Consider the following 17824-nt stretch of genomic DNA (forward strand, 5'->3'; position numbering starts at 1 on the left):
GGTCCATCTTGGTCAACAGTCTATTAGAAATGCAATAAGCTTATTAAAACATCATACTGTATCAAACGGCAGCAGAATACAGTGCAGTGAGAAGATAAAAACATTCTTCTCACTGCCAACCTATTCAACAGAGACATGAAGATAGAGAAGATAAAGGAATCAGAATCTTTCTCACTGTTTCTTTAAAAATGTTTATTTCTCATTATAGTCAATGTACAAAGTCTCTAAAGCGTGAGGTTCAATAGGATTTCACTGCCTCTAAATGATTTATTTGAAACATTATAGAAAAAAAGGATGATCATCAAATAAGCAACATGTAAATAAAATATTTGGAAAATAAAGATTTACTCTCACATTCTATCTCTAGGCTAAATATTCAGACACAATAAAATTCAATATAATACAAAACATTTTCATAATCTGCGAAAATCAATAATATACAAATTAATCATTCATATATGCCTATTAGTCATTATGAAGGCCACTCCGGTGTTAGAAACGTCATTTAAGACATGGATGTAGTGGTGTTTTCTTTTTTTTTTTTAAGTTTTGTGCCACAAGTGGGCTTTATTAAAGAGCAGAAAGACAGCAAATGGGTTGGAGAGAGAGAGAGAGAGGAAGATATCAAAGAAAGGCTGAAAACTGGATTAATATCTGACACACGTCGCTTTAAAATGTCCAGACTGAATTTAGGCTGCCATTTGCATATCTGTCTACAGCTTCAGATCATACATTTCTGCTTGTGTCGTACCTTCTGTATTTGCATCTTACTGTGTTTTGGATGAACTGGGAACCAAGGAAAGCAGGTGAGGATAGAAGCTGAGGCTGCACAGAGACTTCAAACTGAAAATGCACAGAGGAAGGTAGAACTAATGACTGGAACAAACAGCATCACCTATTTCTGACATAATTTGACATGTTAAAAAATACATTTATTTGAAATCTCCTGACCAAAATATCAGTGTGCAAATGACCCCTCCTGCAGTCCAAGTTGGAGCTTCTGTTTTTCATGTTCACTCCATCCTGTCAGCGTCATCACCATTGATTTGCACCACACAATCCTTGTTCAAAGGCTCCTTCGAGTGGGTGGTGTCAAAGTGCTCTTTGTTCACTAGGTACCTGCCCCGAGCATCCAGCCCTAAGGCAGGTAGAAATCGGCGGTCAAACTGAATTTCTTGGCGTAAGTAGGAGGTCCTCTTCTGGCAGGAGTCCCCAGTCCCCTCTTGCAACGCTGTTAGGAAGACGACCAGCTCAAAGTGGTTAGAAGTGCCTTCACACAGAGCAGGATAGAGAGGGCTCTGGCGGTCCAGCGGGTGATAAAAGGTAAGCGGGAAGATAAAGAAGGGGCATGGCTGTTGCCCTAAATGGTCCAAGTGGAAATCCATTGAGGTCTGGTGGAGAGCTTGACCTTCTTGTTCCTCGAAGAGCACAGCACTCACCTTTACGTCTACCAGAGGTCGGTGCACAAGATTAGCGACTCGTATCATTAGACACGTCTGGCCCTGGTGTTGGCCCACTACTGCCTGCGGACTGAACTGGATCACTCCTGCTCGCTTCTGAGGACGGGCAATCTTGGCTACAAATGCACCTGCAAATTCAGATAAAGACATTTTAGGACACTGTCATAGTGATATGGCAGCAGTAAAATCCAAGCTAAATTTCCTTAATTGAATATGAGAAACATATCAATGTTCTGGATCTTCTACCTAATGTAAAAAAAGATTTAATACTCCACCAGACAATACTGTTTCTGGGATGATTTGAAAACTGCAGATCAAATCTGATCACACAGCAAGAAATGTCCATCTAACCAAGTCTTACAATCTTTTTTCTTGCCAAATATTTTTGACGTTGTTTTGAGAGCAGTAGGCTATTCTAATAAAGGGAACATTCTGTCAAATTAATCTTTTTTTTCTAAAAGATTATATACCCAGTAAATATACTATTCTGCCAGGGCTTTAAGACGATTGCACTTCCTGATAAAGACTTCCTGATAATATATAATCACAGAACAACGTCTTATCATGTGCAATTGTCTTACTGCACAAATTATTGCACTTATTTTTCAGTAGAATTTTCTAAAAAGAAAATGACTCATCTAATACCTCTTGTTTGTAGATTAATCTCAAAAACAAGATCCAAAGGCCTTTTTTTGGCTAATTCTAAGATTGTGAGACTTTGTTACATGGACATCTTTTGCAGTGCAGGAAGCTAAGCAAGATGGAATTAATATGAAAGGAATTAACACACATTTCTCATTAAGATGTATGCAGTAGTATTTAAATTCTGATGGTAAATTAGTTTTTCTTTTCAGTGGTATTATTCCTATCTTAGAGGTATTTTTTTTTTTTTTTTTTTTGAGGGCCTATGGGCCCAATTGCATTGGGGAGTATGATACTTTTCTCTCTGCTGCAGAGGAGAAGAGTTTCCCCTGCAGAGACGGAGCAGCAGCTGAGATACAGGTATACAGTTGGTTGAAGAGGTATAATGTTGGTGGGTGTTCATCATGCAACGGTGGATCACACAAAGTGTAGTGACATGAGGCCATGGCAGACCTGCAGAGCATTCCTAAACACCATAATATGAGTAACTCTCTGTCTAACCTTAGACCCATAACTCTGACATCACACACTATGAAATGCTTCTAAGTAAAGTTGTTTCTAACAATAGTAGCCAAGTGTTAGCCTTTGAAAATCCCCTAAAGTTTGCTTAGAGAAGGTGTGGGTGTGGATGATGCATTGCTAATGATGCTGCCAATATATACATGCTTCTTGAAACTAAGGCCAGTTCCATATGGATTATGTTTAATGACTTTTCTTCTTTTAATACTATTCAGCCACTTGGCAATTAAGTTGAATGATTTTACCCTATAATAAAACTTTAGCCTTTTTCCGGCTTGGCCCCAGTATTTAAAACTTGGAGTTAAGCAGTCTGACTTTATCTAAACAAATACAGGAGCTCCACAGGAAAAAGTTTTGTCACCATTTCCATGTCCTACATACAGGCTACTGCTGATTATAGAACCAGTCAGCCATCTATCTGTTGCAGAAGTACTGGGATGACATTGCCCTGGTGGGTCTGCTTACTGGAGGTGATCGCACATACAGAGAGGCAGAGTCATCTCTTGTCAGCTAGGATGTTCTAATTTATTTAAAATTAAACTGTGCAAAGATAAAAGAGCTAAACAACATTTAAAGGAGTAACCAAGAGGATATTTTTTTACCTGTTTTTATTCAAGAAAAACAGACTGAGGTGGTTTAAACCTATACATTTTTAACCAGGCTGACTTAAAGAGTGTGCTCCCTCCTGCGTACAGGCCCCAGCTAATCAGGGTGGAACCAACAGTTAAGGAAGTCTGAGTGTGGTCTGAGGGTGCCATGGAGAAACTTCAGGATTGTTTTGAATGTTCTGACTGGAACACGTTCGAAGCTTCAGTAACTTATGACACAAAATAAATATAGATGAGTATGCCATGGCTGTGTCAGCCTACATCAACAAATGCATTCAAGACTTCAGCATAACAGAGAACATCACTACCTGGGCCAATCAACGACCCTGAATGAATGAGAAGGTTCAGAAATCACTAAAAGTATGGAACTCAGGTCTGGTGACAGAGAGGCACTGAGGACAGTGCGTGCCAACTTGAACCGTGCCATCACAGCAGCGAAGCAGAACCACAGCTGGAAGATCCAGGATCTCTTCCATGATGCCAGCAACACCAGGAGGATCTGGCAAGGCATACAAGCGATTACTGACTACAACATACCCTCACCCTGTTAAATGCAGCTAATGCTGACTTCTAATAGGACTTGAACAACTTCTTTAGAAGGTTTGAGGCACTAAACAGCACAGTGAAAGCCGTTCCACACCAGGGAGAGGATGCACTCAACCTTGACATAGCTGATGTGTGGAAAACTCTGAGGAGTCAACCCAAGAAAGGCCCCAAGCCTCAATTACATACCTGGACGGTTGTAGCAGGGATGTGCAGTTCAGCTGGCTAGTGTCCTCACAGACATTTCTAACACCTTGTTAAAATCCAAAATGCCAGCATACTTTAAGTATGCCACCATCATTCCGGTCCCAAAAAGCCTCAGATAACCTCACTCAATGACTCCCTGCCTGTCGCACTGACTCCTATTACAGTAGCAGCCATACAAAATGGCCCCTCCCGGTCAAGCGCTAGCCGGATGGCAGCCCGCTTCCCTTCAGCTCCCAGTGAAATCCCATCCAACTTCCAGCCACTGGCCTTCTCCTGAGCATGCAATTTTTTTTTACTCTAACTCCACCCCTTCACTGACAGGGTCTAACCAGCAACACTTCTCTTTAGATCGTAATGTCCACAATTCATGACAGAATATTTTAGTACAAAGATTGATGTTAAAAAGGAATTGTAGGCGACCAGCCAAGGACCGGCCAAGGGTCCATCAAGGAAAGTGGGTAAATTTTGAATGGCTCCTGTATGATTAAGTGCTTCGAAAAGGTGGTTAAAGAACAGTCCACACTCCAGTCTCCCCCCAACATTCGACCCGTTCCAGTCACCTACAGATGAAACCGCTACACTGAGGATGCCATCTCCACTGCTCTTCACCTGAGCCTAGCACACGTAGGAGAAAAACACCTGTGTATGGATGCTGTTCCTGGACTTCAGTTCAGCTTTCAAAATCATCCTCCCACAGCATCTGATAGGAAAACCGTATCAGCTGGGCTTCAATACACCCCTCTGCAATTGGCTGCTAGCCTTCCTCACAAAAAGACCTCAGTCAGTCTGGGTTAGACAGAACAGCTCTGATGTCATCACCCTAAACACAGGCTCCCCTCAGGGCTGTGTCCTGAGCCCCCTGCTGTTCACTCTGATGACACATGACCCCAGGCTCACCACCAATCACATCGTGAAGTTTACAGACGATACCACAGTGGTGGGCCTCATCAGAGATGACAACGACCTGGACTACAGAGAGGAGGTGGAGCAGCTGGTGCTGAGACAACAGCCGGACAATGAATGTAGAGAAGATGAAGGAGATCATCATCAAGAACTGGCCTAACAACCCTCCACTGCTTATCAATAGCTCAGCAGCACCAAATTTCTGGGGGTGCACATCAAAGACTACCTCATCTGCACTGTGAACACCACCTCACCGGTCAAAAGGGCACAAAAGCGCATGAACTTCCTGCTGAGGATGAGGAGAGCCCACCTGCCCCCACCTATCTTCATGACCTTCTACAGAAGCACCATAGAGAGCGTTCTGACCAGCTGTCTCACTGTGTGGTGTGGAGGCTGCAGCGCCTCAGACTGGAAGAAGGTGAGGTTAGTGGTGAGAACAGCAGAGAGGATCATGGGGGCTCCTCTTCCTTTCATTAAAGACATTTCATCCCAGCGCTGCTGGTCCTGAACCTGTGACATTATCAATGACCCCTCATCCCCCCAACATGGACTGTTCTCCCTGCTGTCCCCTGGGAAGAGGCTTCAAAGCATTGGATGCAGGTCCAGCAGATTCCGAAACAGCTTCTTCCCCGCTGCCATTAGACTGCTGAAATGTTGAGAAAACTCTAAATCATGTCACAGACTCTGCATCACATTCCCAACACCAATCCAAAATACTGCTTGTTTGCATAAATATATATTTAATATTCTGAACTTACATATGAAAGAGGTTGTTTTTTTTAACGTCATGAAAGCTGAATAAAACAAAATTTAGTTTTGTATTCACTCTGTGACGATGACCTGGATGACTGAGAATCTTCACTGACAATAAAAGTGTTTTTTGTTTTATTCTAAATATCTGCGTGTTTTCCTGGATAATAAACGGCGCCTTAGAAAGAATACAGAGGCTGTCCCAGAAAAGGCTCTTCTTCCTGTGGAAACTTAGACAATTTAAAGTCAGTCGTATCCTTTTTTATCAGTAAATGCTAGCTAGCATTTTATGCAGTGTTGTGTTCAGTGAGCAGCATCTGCATAGACGATAAAACAGAATAAACAAAATGATCAAAAAAGCTAAGGATGTTTGGCGCCTACCCTGATGCGCTGTACTCGAAAGACACTGAGTTCTAAGCTGAGAACAGCTGAATTCCTAAGAAACCATCCTCTATACAAAGTTTTAATAGTCTTAAAAGCTCTTTTAGCCAAAGTTTTGTTTTGCCTCAGTGTTCCACTGAAAGCTTCAGAAGGTTTTTCATTCTTCAAGCTTTCAGATTTTTCTGTGTGTGTTTTTTTTATGTCATCCACTAACAATAGTGATGTGATGTTGGGTGGTGGCAAATGAATTTCCCCTCTAGGGGATTGATAAAGGTTAATTTATTGTATTCTAAACTGGAAGTCACGTCTAAATCAAAAGGCTGTGTTCGAAAGTCCACCCAAATAGAGTCATATAAAAGAACAGACAATTTTGTCTTATAGGTAGGAGGACGATGTAAAAAAAAAAGACCAAACATTGAAGGCAAACGTTTGGGTTTTATTAGCAAGATGCTAAGCATTAGCTATGATCAGCTAACTTTTCTGATGTCAAAAAACAGACAATATTTTTCGTATTACCTAAAATGGAATGTTTTTTTTATGAATATGCTGGGTTACTTTTAATTTGTGGACCCTTATGGAAGAATGGAGTACAAACAATTGAAGAAAGGATTTATAATACGGCTTTTGGACGCCTTCAAAGGTATGTTGTCATGGCTCCTTGTCATGTATACATTTTGACATGCTGCTATATCTGTGTTAATTGTGCTTCAGGATGGATAATATTCACCCTGAGTACCTCAGGAATCTGGGTATTGTTAGGGTGTCACCGCTAACACCGCTCTTTAACATCGCTTAGCGGTCGAAGACAGTAGCTATATTTACATTAGTGTTGCACCGATGCCATTTTTTGGCCCTGATACCGATACCCAATACCTGGATGTGCAGTATCGGCCGATACCGATACCATAATAATGTAAAATAATTGCCATCATGGCTTTGTCAAGCTGCTGCCTACCTTTGTGAAGCAGGAAAAAATCTAATACAAAGTGAATCCAGTAGAACTTTTTATTGCCTACCTGGAATGGGTTACAATAATTGAAGAAACTTATGGCTCTCAAAATGGTATCGGTGCTCTACTTGTTGGTACTCGCCGATACCGATACCACCATTTTAGGGCAGTGAGCCGATACTGGTATCGGTATCGGTGCAACACTAATTTATATGGACATAAATAATCAGATTGAAGGCCAGATCAGATCAAAATGTTTCATGTAAGCATCACAGAATTAAGATTCAAATCCGATATGGTCCTATCAGAAACACAATTTTAATTCCAAAAGAGAGCGGAGATTTCTGCCGATCATCATTCTGGTAGGTGTCCATCAATCTCCACTGCGCATTCGTGCCACACCAGCTAATCAATCAGTTGCTCCTGGTCTTTGATGGAGGAGGTGCCATTCTGCAGGGCATTTCAGGAGTGCAGAGTCTAGGGACATTAATTTAGAGGCGATCTGGTTTCTGTTCAAGTAAGGCAGGAGTTTGATCTGCATGGAGGTGAACCTTTTTCTGGTGCATATGTTGGCACAGTCTTTAGATGTGCACCAGAGGTGATCTGATTCAGTGCTGGATGAAGTACTCAACAGTAGCACATGAGTAAAGTATTGATACTAATAGTTAAACATTACAAAACAACAAGTAAAGGTTACTCAGTCAGTAATGTAATCAGGTTAAAGTTTGAGGGTACTCACTTTTGGAAATACTTTAGTATTCAAAAGTGCATGCATTTTATAGTACTTAAGTTTTCAAAAATATAAATTTAATTTTCTAATATTAGTAAATTTCTGTATAATTTTCAAAATAATTTTAAAGAATCTTTTAACTTTCCCAAACCACCAGATATATTGATGCGTAGAACCACCTGCTACAGCTTCTAGACCACTTGGAAAGAACTTAAGCATAAAAATCCCACAAAAACTAAGGACAGCTATTATGGTTATTATTTCTTATTCAAAAACAAACCAAAAAGAAAACAGGAGTGTCTAGATTCTCCTCACACTTTCACTAAGGAATAGTGAAACTGCTACTCTGCTTTGAGAACTAGTCCTACTGAACAGCTTGGCCACATGGAATCAACTCGCACCTTGATAAAATTTATAAACTACAAATAATATCTGCGCTGAGTTTCTCACATTTGTGGACCGTCATGCAAATCTCTGAAACAGTGGAGTCCAAATTGAGTCCTAAGGGCTGTTGTCTTACATGATGAGATGCTTTTCAAGAGAGAAAAACAGGAGCAGCAGATTACAAAGCTAAGCTGAGCCAAAAGGAACTAAAATAACAGCAGCTTCCTCAAAATGGAGGGAAGTGAAAGTTATAAGTCCTCAAAAAATGACCCAAGTAAAGTACAGATATATAATTTTAAAGTACTTAAGTAGAGTAATCAAGTAAATGTACTTTGTTACTTTCAACCACTGGTCTGGTTTTGGGAGCAGCAGATTTTGTCCCTGCTTTAAGCAGATGACGTGGTCCTGCTGACTCCCTCCTGCTAAGACCTACAGCATGCAGTGGGTGGTTCACAGCTGAATGCTGTATGTTTGATAAGAGCAAAAAAACAGCGTCACACATCTTTCACCAACCTGTGACAGTTTCATTGTTCTACAGTGACAGCCAGAAATACTAAGATTTCTTTTCCTGTGGAACTATTTCTTTTTGCACCTCTACCAGTCTTTGATGGGCTGTATAACAACATTTCTTTTAAACTTTTTTTTTCTGAAAGGGCAATGTTGTTTAAATTAACACCTTCGTCCAAATACAACTTAAACATTTACTTATAACTTTATTATTAAATTGAGTTCATAGTGATTTTGTTTTGGGAGTATTTGGGAGTATGGAGCAGATGATATAGCAGAACAGCTTATTGTTTACAGCTTATTGTTTACACCCAGCAGGCTGAGGTATTTGTAATCGTACTTGTATAGATGAGATAAGAGCCTAAAACAAAATGTAAAGACACATGAATGTACAGGCTCTTTTCCGCTTATTTATTTATTTGTATGACAATGAGTAATAAAACAAAATAAAAAAAAAAATGCTCCCCATTTTTCAACATTATTTTGTAAAATGACTTTTGAAAAAACAAATACATTTTTCCGTAACAGCTGGGCTTCAATACAATTAAAAAACATTCAACATTTAAAAATGAACAAATGATAGCAGGATTTTAATTTTCATGTCATCCAAAGGATGGTGGGACATTGTGCTCCTTAGTTACCTTATGAGCTCCCAAACAGCCTCACTTTCTGGCCTGTTTCTTTGCTGCCAGTACTAATTGGACAGCACTTATCATGGCAACTACTGATGCATGCCCACTTTGGCTAAAGAGTCCTCACCAATTCAATGAATCAATTGCGCTTTGATCTATATTTTCGCATTTCTATTAAATATTTCTATCAAATATCTACAGTATGACTTTGAAGGGGTTTGGCCAACTACACATATCACTTTTTTTTGCTGTGCAAAGTGCTGCAACAAGCTTCTTAGGTGGCTCTGTCCAGGACTAAAAACAGTTAAGAAGATGAGCTCTGAGACAGTTTTCTCACAAAAGGGATAAAATGTAGTGCCTACAGTAAGTCACAGCAAAAGCTGAGCCCATAGATATGTCTAGGACAGACACAGGACTAAGCACTGAAAAACAGGCCCAGCTCTATCATCTCTAATCAGGGGATTTGATGGCACCAATACAGCTGATGTTTCTCTGCAGGATGCTGTCAAAGCAATGAACAGAAAACTTTGAACTGGTCTGTCTAGATGGTTTGATGGAATTTAATCTGTAACGATGACATGTTATTAATTGAGGCCAAAGAGCCAAACTGAATAAAACTGAACAGACCTGACAGACTGACTGATTGACTGACTGACTGTGGTCGTTCTTTCCAGCTTTGTAGAGTGGCAGCCATTCAAAACCGCCCTTCCCAGTCAAACGCCAGCTGAATGGCAGCCTACTCCCCTGCGACTGCCGGCAAAATCCCCCCCCCTCCCCCCCCAACTTCCAGCCACTGGCCTTCTCCTGGACATTCATATTTTTTACTCTGACTCCACCCTTTCACTGAATTACAGGATCTGACCAGGAGATGGCGCTTCTCTTTAGATCTTAGTGTCACTTCCCTGAATACTAGTCCTGATTTCCAACTAATGGTTCAGAGCGTTTTAAAGCCACTGCTTCATTCAGAATCTGTGGCTTTAGAATTTGTGTTCAGATATTTTCCTTCCAGTCTGACTGAGCTGGAGGTTTTCTCTTTAGATGTGCAAAAGCTGCTTAAAAAAAAGAACATATAAGCATCAAAATATAATTTTTTTCCCTTTTCACATGTAAAATAAAAATGAAAGCGAAGTATCATTTTATTCCATTTTGTTGATCTGTCGTACACAATCCTGGTAAAATACAATCAAGTTTTGAATTGTATCATCTTTCCAACATTTCAGTCATTAATTTGCCTTTAATTGTTTTGTGTTTTATGGCCTGAAAAGAGATTTTATTATTTTCTTAACTTTGTTTTATCTGCATAACATCCTGTATATGTGAAAAAGTGTTGGCGCAGATATGACAGCTAAATCTGGGATAGAGTGCCTCTAAGGTTTGAGTCAGAAGTTTTACCTGTGATGAAGGCTTCCAGCATGAGTCCCAGCAGCATCTGCACAGCAAGCAGTGCGATGGCACTGGGACAGTCTCCACTGGGGAACATGGTGCCATAGCCGATGGTCAACTGTGTCTCAAGAGAAAAGGAAAAGGCGGCAGTGAAACTTGTAATATGTTTCACGCAAACCACGTGATCCTGTGGTGGGTCGTCATGATTTTTCACAGCAAGGTCTCCATTGAGATGGGCCAGCAAGTACCACAAGCAGGCGAACAAAAGCCAGTGGGCAATGAAGGACGCACAGAAGGCAAGGAGAACCCATCTCCAGCGCAGACTAACCAACAGTCCCCACAAATCCTGCAGCACCAGCAGCCAGACTCTGCCCCAGTTTTTACGCCATGAGTTTGAGGGGCAGGCAGGGGCATTGATTGTAAAGTGTCCGTCCTTGGCAACTAGACGTTGACGAGCTGGAGACGACAATAGAGGGTAGGAGGAGGCTTTGCCAGCCAGAACACTGCTGTTGGACTTGGTGGTCATGGTTGCTGGCAGATCTCAAACAGGGCAAATGAAATTGACCCTGAAAAAGAAATGAAAACAAAAATAAATTTAATAGCACAGCCTTTTCACTTGAAACAAACAAACCTTAAACTGCAACACAAACCATTTGGATTTAGACCAAAGCACTCAACAGACAGAAAAATTGTTATCTTACAGAGAGAATTAAACAGTCTTGAATGTTGAAATTATCTTGAATAAACTGAGCAATTCATTGAAATAAATTCCACTCATTTATCTGACCAAATTTAAAATGGGAATGCCTCAAGGCTTAATCTTTGCACCCTCCCATTTTAGCTTATGCATGGGAGGAGCATAATTACCTGACAGCTGCAGGGTAACTGCCAGAAGACAAATGTATGTGCAAAAACTGCTGAGTTATCCAAGAAGATACATTATTTTTGAAGGGAACATATAATGTCTTTTTCTGTCAGCCTCAGCAGATGGCCGCTCACACTGAGTCTGTTTCTGCTGGAGGTTTCTTCCTGTTAAAGGGGAGTTTTTTCTCTCCACTGTCGCTATAAGCATGCTTGGTTTAGGGGATTGACTTCAAGTCAATGAGTCGATGCAATCAACTGGTTTTCCTTAGATATAAAACTTTGAATCAATTTGACTGGATGATCTGGTTGAACTGGAAAGGGCCTTGAGATGACGTGTTGTGAATTGGCGCTATATAAATAAACTGAATTGAATTAATGTTTTACATTAGCGTTAAATATAATCATCTAACCAGGACAATAAAACAACTACAAGACCTAAATATTTTTCTCATTAAAGAGTAACGTTGATGAAAACCTCATCCCAAGAACCCACTTAATATTAAATTAATTAACTTTGTAAAACTGTAAACCCCAATTAGACCTGTTTCCCCAGGTGTACCTCTCAGCCCAGCAGTTTTTGCATACAATAATATTTTACCACTTATCCTGTTGTAGAACAGTTTGGGGGCCAGGCTAAAGAAAACCTTCAAACTACCAAGAACATTATGTATACAGGAATTAAATTGGATCAGAAATCTGTTAGATGGCATTTTAATCTACAGACAGTAATTGTAATGTAACAGAAAAAAAAGAACTGCCAGTAAGCTCAGCAAATGTTGTTTCACCAGAATCCTTACAATTTATTTCATATAATTCTAAAATTGAGAATCTTACCCCCTAAACCCCAAACATCATTAAGACATTAGTTTTTTAGGCAAAATCTGGTTGGCCCATCATAGTCTTGATTCAGAAATACTTAATGTTTGGTTGGTCTGATTTTGGTTGGTCTGATTTTGTCCCACTTTAATCCAATAACAGACTTTAAAAATGTGTTAAAAACAGGGTTTTACCTTAGAACTGTGCTAGTGGATTGGGTCTGAACATGTGTGTTTATTTATTCACGCAGGTTAATACAGGCATGTTTTTGTACATCTGCAGATTTGGACACATACCTACTGTGATACAAATGCATATTCTTTATGCTCAACATCAACATCTTTGTTTATAGATGTGGGAGATCGGCCTGTTTTCCAGTGTAGTCCTGTTTCTCTGACTGTGACTAGCTGGATGTGCTCTCTTCATCCTCTGACATGGGAGCTGGCTCGGAGCTCGTCTGCCTGGCTGTGTTTTTTCTGGACGGGGCCCCATATTACAGTTGCCTTTTTTATCATTGCTTCTGTCTCCTTGAACCCCAGTTGGCCTCAGCAGATGGCCGCTCACACTGAGTCTGGTTCTTCCGAAGGTTTCTACCTGTTAAAAGGACGTTTTTCCTCTCCACTGTCGCTACAAGCACACGTAGTGTGAGGGATTGCTGAAGAGTCAATGAGTCGATGCAGTCAACTGGTTTTCCTTAGATAGAAAACTTTGAATCGATTTGACTGTATGATCTGGTTGAACTGTAACGTGCCTTGAGATGACATGTGTTGTGAATTGGGGCTTCATAAATAAACTGAATTGGGCATAAATACTCCAACAAGACATGTCTTTTTTCTTTTATATTGAAATTTCAGATTTATTTTTTTCTTTTTTAATCCTTTAGGTATAATATAGGAGACAGGTTTCATATTAGATATTCATTGTTTCTCAGATCATCTACAACGTTTATGAAGCAATGCTGAATGTATTGTATGTATGTTTGAATGTATGTATGTCCTTAAATACACAAATGAGAACTGTTCTTGGGGTTTGCAGCCTGTGGTGTCCCTATGAGCCTGCACTCTGTCATCAAATGTATTTATAGTTTGTTGATGTGATGTGAACTGAAAGTGCAAAATGCTAACAGTATGAAACACGTGCTTTTCATTACAAAAGTTAGCAATGATATAGGGTAATTAAACTACAGCACTGCTCTGTTTTCAGTACATCTAGCCTTGGGATTAGTTTTAGACCTAATGAATCTCAGATGCTGAATTTTTTTTTTTACTGGACTAATTGACTAAATCAGATTCACAAATTTAGGCTCAATCTACACAACAGCCATGTTTGAATCAAGCAGCTGGAGGAGATGTATGTACCGGCAGTCCTGACAGTCTGACAGCTAGACCTCTGCATTCTGCAGAGTTTCTATTTCTATGTCAATATTGTTGCCAGGAGATTAGAGCGGCTCTCAGCTGGGAGGCAGTCTGAGCAACAAAGTGACATGCAGAGTAGGAATGCGTCTTGCAGGGAGCTTTCCCTGCACGGCTGTATGACTCTTCACAAATAACAAATCAACCCGTTTCACAAATCAAACCACCTTCATCAATGTCAGGTTAGAAGCTTTTCTGATTTTCAAAGCTTAAACTAATTCTTCAAAGCTTCTGTGTTTAGATTGAATTTGGAGTTGCTTTAGTGAGGACATTTCCTCTTCTCAGAAAAACAATAGTTGGATAACACTCAGCAAGACTGTCACATGGTTCAGTTTCCAGTCCACTGGATCCCAGTTCTGACGGAACCAGCCATGAGAACGCAGATGAGAGCTTGATTCCCAGCTTTGCATACAGGATGTCAGGATCTGACTCCTGCCCAAACATCAGATGGCGCAGTGAAAGAGGATTTTTCCCATAAACTTTCTCTTCTGCTTTGTGTCATCACACAATTAAATGTTGATGATCATTTTTCTATATCCAGCTGTAGATTTTCATAAATAATCAGACCAATTAGTTAGCTAAAGAAATCTGCTTAATAAGGTTAATGACTTTTCTTTTAGAAAAATGACATCAAATGTAAAACATGTCTGATGATCACTATGTTAGAGCAGAATAGAATAGAACTGAAATCATCTCTATTTTTCATTATAGGTTAAACTCACTGACATTTAAGGAAAATGTACGTTAAAAAGATCAAACTAAACACTCTATGGGATTCTGTATTGTTTAAATGATCAGGGTTCTTTTTATTATTTTATAAAAGACGCAACAGGTCCACAACCTTCAAAAAGGTCCAGCTTTGTTAGATCATCAGGATCTTTTAGCAAATGTTCGACGGGTCTTTGTGTTCTCTTTGTTCAGCAGCGTTTCTGTCCTGGAAACTCTCCCATGGAGACCATTTCTGCACAGCATCTTTCTTATTGTTGAACCACGACCCCTGACCTTAACTGAGGCAGTGAGGCCTAAAGAACTTAAGATCTTCAGGGTTCTTCAGTGAACTCAAGCATTGATCTTCCATCAAACAATCAAAGGTTATCAGACATATGTATTAAATTATTCAAATATAAACTGATTTACTATGGATTCCTGCCAGGATTAGGAGACCCTTTCATATATTTTTTAGTGGATTTCTGTGGATTAAGCATTTGTAACAACATAAGACAGAATGCACTTGGATGGGTTTGACTTTAAGGCTACGAACTCAACCACAACTTCTCAGAAAAAGTCCGAAACACACTGGGAAAACATAAATTCGACATAAAATATCAAACCTAACATTCTTGTCCTCTTTATCGACTTTGGTTAAATTTCACTAACCGCCTCACAGGCAGTTAGATAAAGAAATGTTTACTGTCGTCATCTCTAGCCCCTCAGTATTTCATGTAATGTCGTCACATTTTCGACCATTTCAATAAATTCTGCATGAAACATGCAGTACATAGGAAAAAGTGTGTTGATTACTCTGTGCTCATACTGTGGTTTATGTAATGTGTGATCAGCTGTTCCTCTGCTACATTTTTTTTACTTTAACAAAACAAAAGCCGGTCTGCATTGCAACATATCAAACTGTTTTATTTAAAGATGAATACTGGTGCTTGTTTTCTGTTTGTAGTTGGATTAAATACTTGTTTTTTGGTTGGTTTATACAAGTTGTTCTAACTAGAAAGCCTAACTAAGCAGAAAATATTTTTTTTGACAGCGTGAAATCAAAATGCAACAAAAGTCCCCTTTCTCTCAGTAAAAACTTGTTAGCTCTGACTGATTAGATAGCGGAAGATTTCATCCAGGTATCAGAGCCTCACCAGAAGACAGCATCATAATGAAGTTAGTACTCACCTAGAGCTGCAGTCGGGGCTAAACTGGAGCCCTTTGACCTGTTCCCCTCAGTCTGGCTCTGAGTCTGTTATGCAGACAAAGGACTGAGGCACATCAGAGAGTGCCACTGATTCCTTGGAAGAGGGGGCTTAAAATCCCAAAAGGCGTCCAACAGAAAAAGAGTGGAAAAAGACCTCTCCAGTGAGGATTGTGTCTGAGTGTGACTGAGCGTGCTGCTGCGTGCTCCACTGTGATGTGCAGCGTCAAGCTCCAGGGCCACGACGATTCAATTGGTCACATTACTCTGCACGGAGCCTATTAGTGCTCCCACAAGACAGCAGATAAAGAGGGGATTTGTCTGGGGGTGTTTGCTGGGGGTGGAGGGATCAACACCTTGTCACAGTTCATTCAGTCCTATAAATACGGCTTCAGTTACAGGACAGCTCACTGTGCTGAAGGTTTTAATTATCATTAACAACTGACAACATTACTACATGACTGTGTAAAAGCAAGATAAGTTACATATTAATCCAGAAATCATTGAGACCTTCCTTCTTGGAGCCAAACAGCTGATAGTTGTCTAAAAGTCAACAGCGAACTTTGACCCGAGCATCAGAACAACTCTACTTCTTATTTTGTAAGTGTCGAAAACTAAAGACAAGGTTTAACTTAAAAACAATCGACTGCAGTTAATTGTGGTCCACTTTAGAGCTGCTATATTCTTCACCATTTCATAACGGCAGTAATTTAATTTTGGCATATATATATATTTATTCAGAATGTATGCCCATATAAAAGCTACATCAAAAGTACAATGGTGTTCTATTTTTGGAAGCACAAAAAAACACTTTCTCCATGTAGTAACATATGTAATATTATATTAAGCATTAACCTTATTTTTGAAAGGTCAAAATTAAGAGAAAAGGTCACAAAACAAATATTGGAATAATTGAAACAAGACAGTAAAGATCAATACTTATAAGTTTCTCAGGTCTAATCTGGTTAGAATGTCCAGGAAGGGACTCTATATCCGGTCAAATTTAGCCAATGTCCCACGCACCAAATGGAGAATTTTTTCAGGAGTAGTTTACAACAGTTCGTTGATCCAATGTTTCTTATTTGGAGGCTCCATAGATTTCCAGTTTTTAAGTATAAATCTTTTTTGGTTCCGATGATGCTAACAAAACAAAGTATTTCTTGCAAACATTTAAGCAGTAATTTAATTTTATTCCTTTGTGATTATGAAATTGTTCAAAGCCAATGCTATAATCATAGATTTTTTACTGCTTAAGTTATAAAGTTTAAAAACTTGTGTAAAATATCTGTTTTTTAGGACCAAACACAACCTGCCTACATAAAGTTTAGTTAGAAAACTAGGGGGTACCTGCAGAAATTGAGGTCTAACAGATATTATGTTTTTAGGAAAACTTAAACTTTGCAACACAAACAGAAAGCGTATTAAGTTTGTGTTTTCATCATTTCCTTCTTTGTTGTCAGATCCTGCCTTTTTATTAATTCATCTGATTCATTGCAAGTTTGGATTTGTTAATTTTAGTCGAGTGTTTGGATTTTGCCCTTTTGATAGAAGTCTTTTGTTTTTTTTTATCTGTTAGTTGTATTTCAGCTTCCTCTGTTACTTATGTTTCCTCCCTCAGCCGCCCTGACATTATGCCGCCTCCATGTTTCCTCTCACTTCTTCATTCTGATCATCTGTCAGTCTCTAATCCTGCTACAATATTTAAACTCACTACTTCTCTTGGTTCACCACCGGAAACATTTGTTTTACTGCTTGGTGTCCATTACTCCATTACTCTGCATAGTTCTTTGTTCAAGCATCACCCTGGGGCCGCCTAGTGTTATTTTCCTTTTTTTCGTTATTAAATCCCACTTTTCACAACAGGACAATACTCCAGAATTCCTGTCTAGACTCTGGTCCCGATTCAGCTCTTTTCATTTCACCTGGCTTCTTTGCTTTAACTTTATTCCTTTAGAAAGATAGAAATTAAACTTTATTGATCTCACAATGGAGAAATTCATTTATTTAATTCGTTCATTTAACCCTTCTCCTTGAGGAGTAGGAGGAGTAGTGGGCTGCATCTGTGCAGCGCACGGGGAGCATTGTGGGCTAAGGGTCTTGCTCAGAGAGCCAGAGCGGAAGCTTTGGTTACACCATAACCTGGAGATTTGTATACAGGTAAAAGCCATGAATTAGAATATTTTGAAAAACTTGATTTATTTCAGTAATTGCATTCAAAAGGT

General features: G+C 39.6%; 1 protein-coding gene across 1 annotated transcript; it reads right to left on the minus strand.

The window, feature by feature from the left end:
* Positions 1-234: 234 nt before the first annotated feature.
* Positions 235-15856, minus strand: kcnj13 (potassium channel, inwardly rectifying subfamily J, member 13). The gene is made up of 3 exons (XM_015401763.1): positions 15587-15856; positions 10608-11164; positions 235-1588 (listed from the first exon to the last, which is right to left on the minus strand). The coding sequence occupies exons 2-3, from the start codon at positions 11122-11124 to the stop codon at positions 1014-1016; spliced, it is 1092 nt and encodes a 363-aa protein (XP_015257249.1). The 5' UTR covers positions 11125-11164; positions 15587-15856; the 3' UTR covers positions 235-1013.
* Between the last annotated feature and the right edge of the window lie 1968 nt (positions 15857-17824).

The sequence above is a fragment of the Cyprinodon variegatus genome, unplaced genomic scaffold (genome assembly GCF_000732505.1).
Source record: "Cyprinodon variegatus isolate N-32 unplaced genomic scaffold, C_variegatus-1.0 Scaffold1256, whole genome shotgun sequence".
Classification (NCBI taxonomy): domain Eukaryota; kingdom Metazoa; phylum Chordata; class Actinopteri; order Cyprinodontiformes; family Cyprinodontidae; genus Cyprinodon; species Cyprinodon variegatus.

Bases quoted from the DNA above. Each gene is read 5' to 3' on its own strand.
- kcnj13 (XM_015401763.1), bottom strand. From the start codon at position 11,124: ATGACCACCAAGTCCAACAGCAGTGTTCTGGCTGGCAAAGCCTCCTCC. The intron at 1,589-10,607 runs GTAAAACTTCTG...CTGAATTTGCAG, and splicing joins GCTGGAAGCCTTCATCACAG to GTGCATTTGTAGCCAAGATT.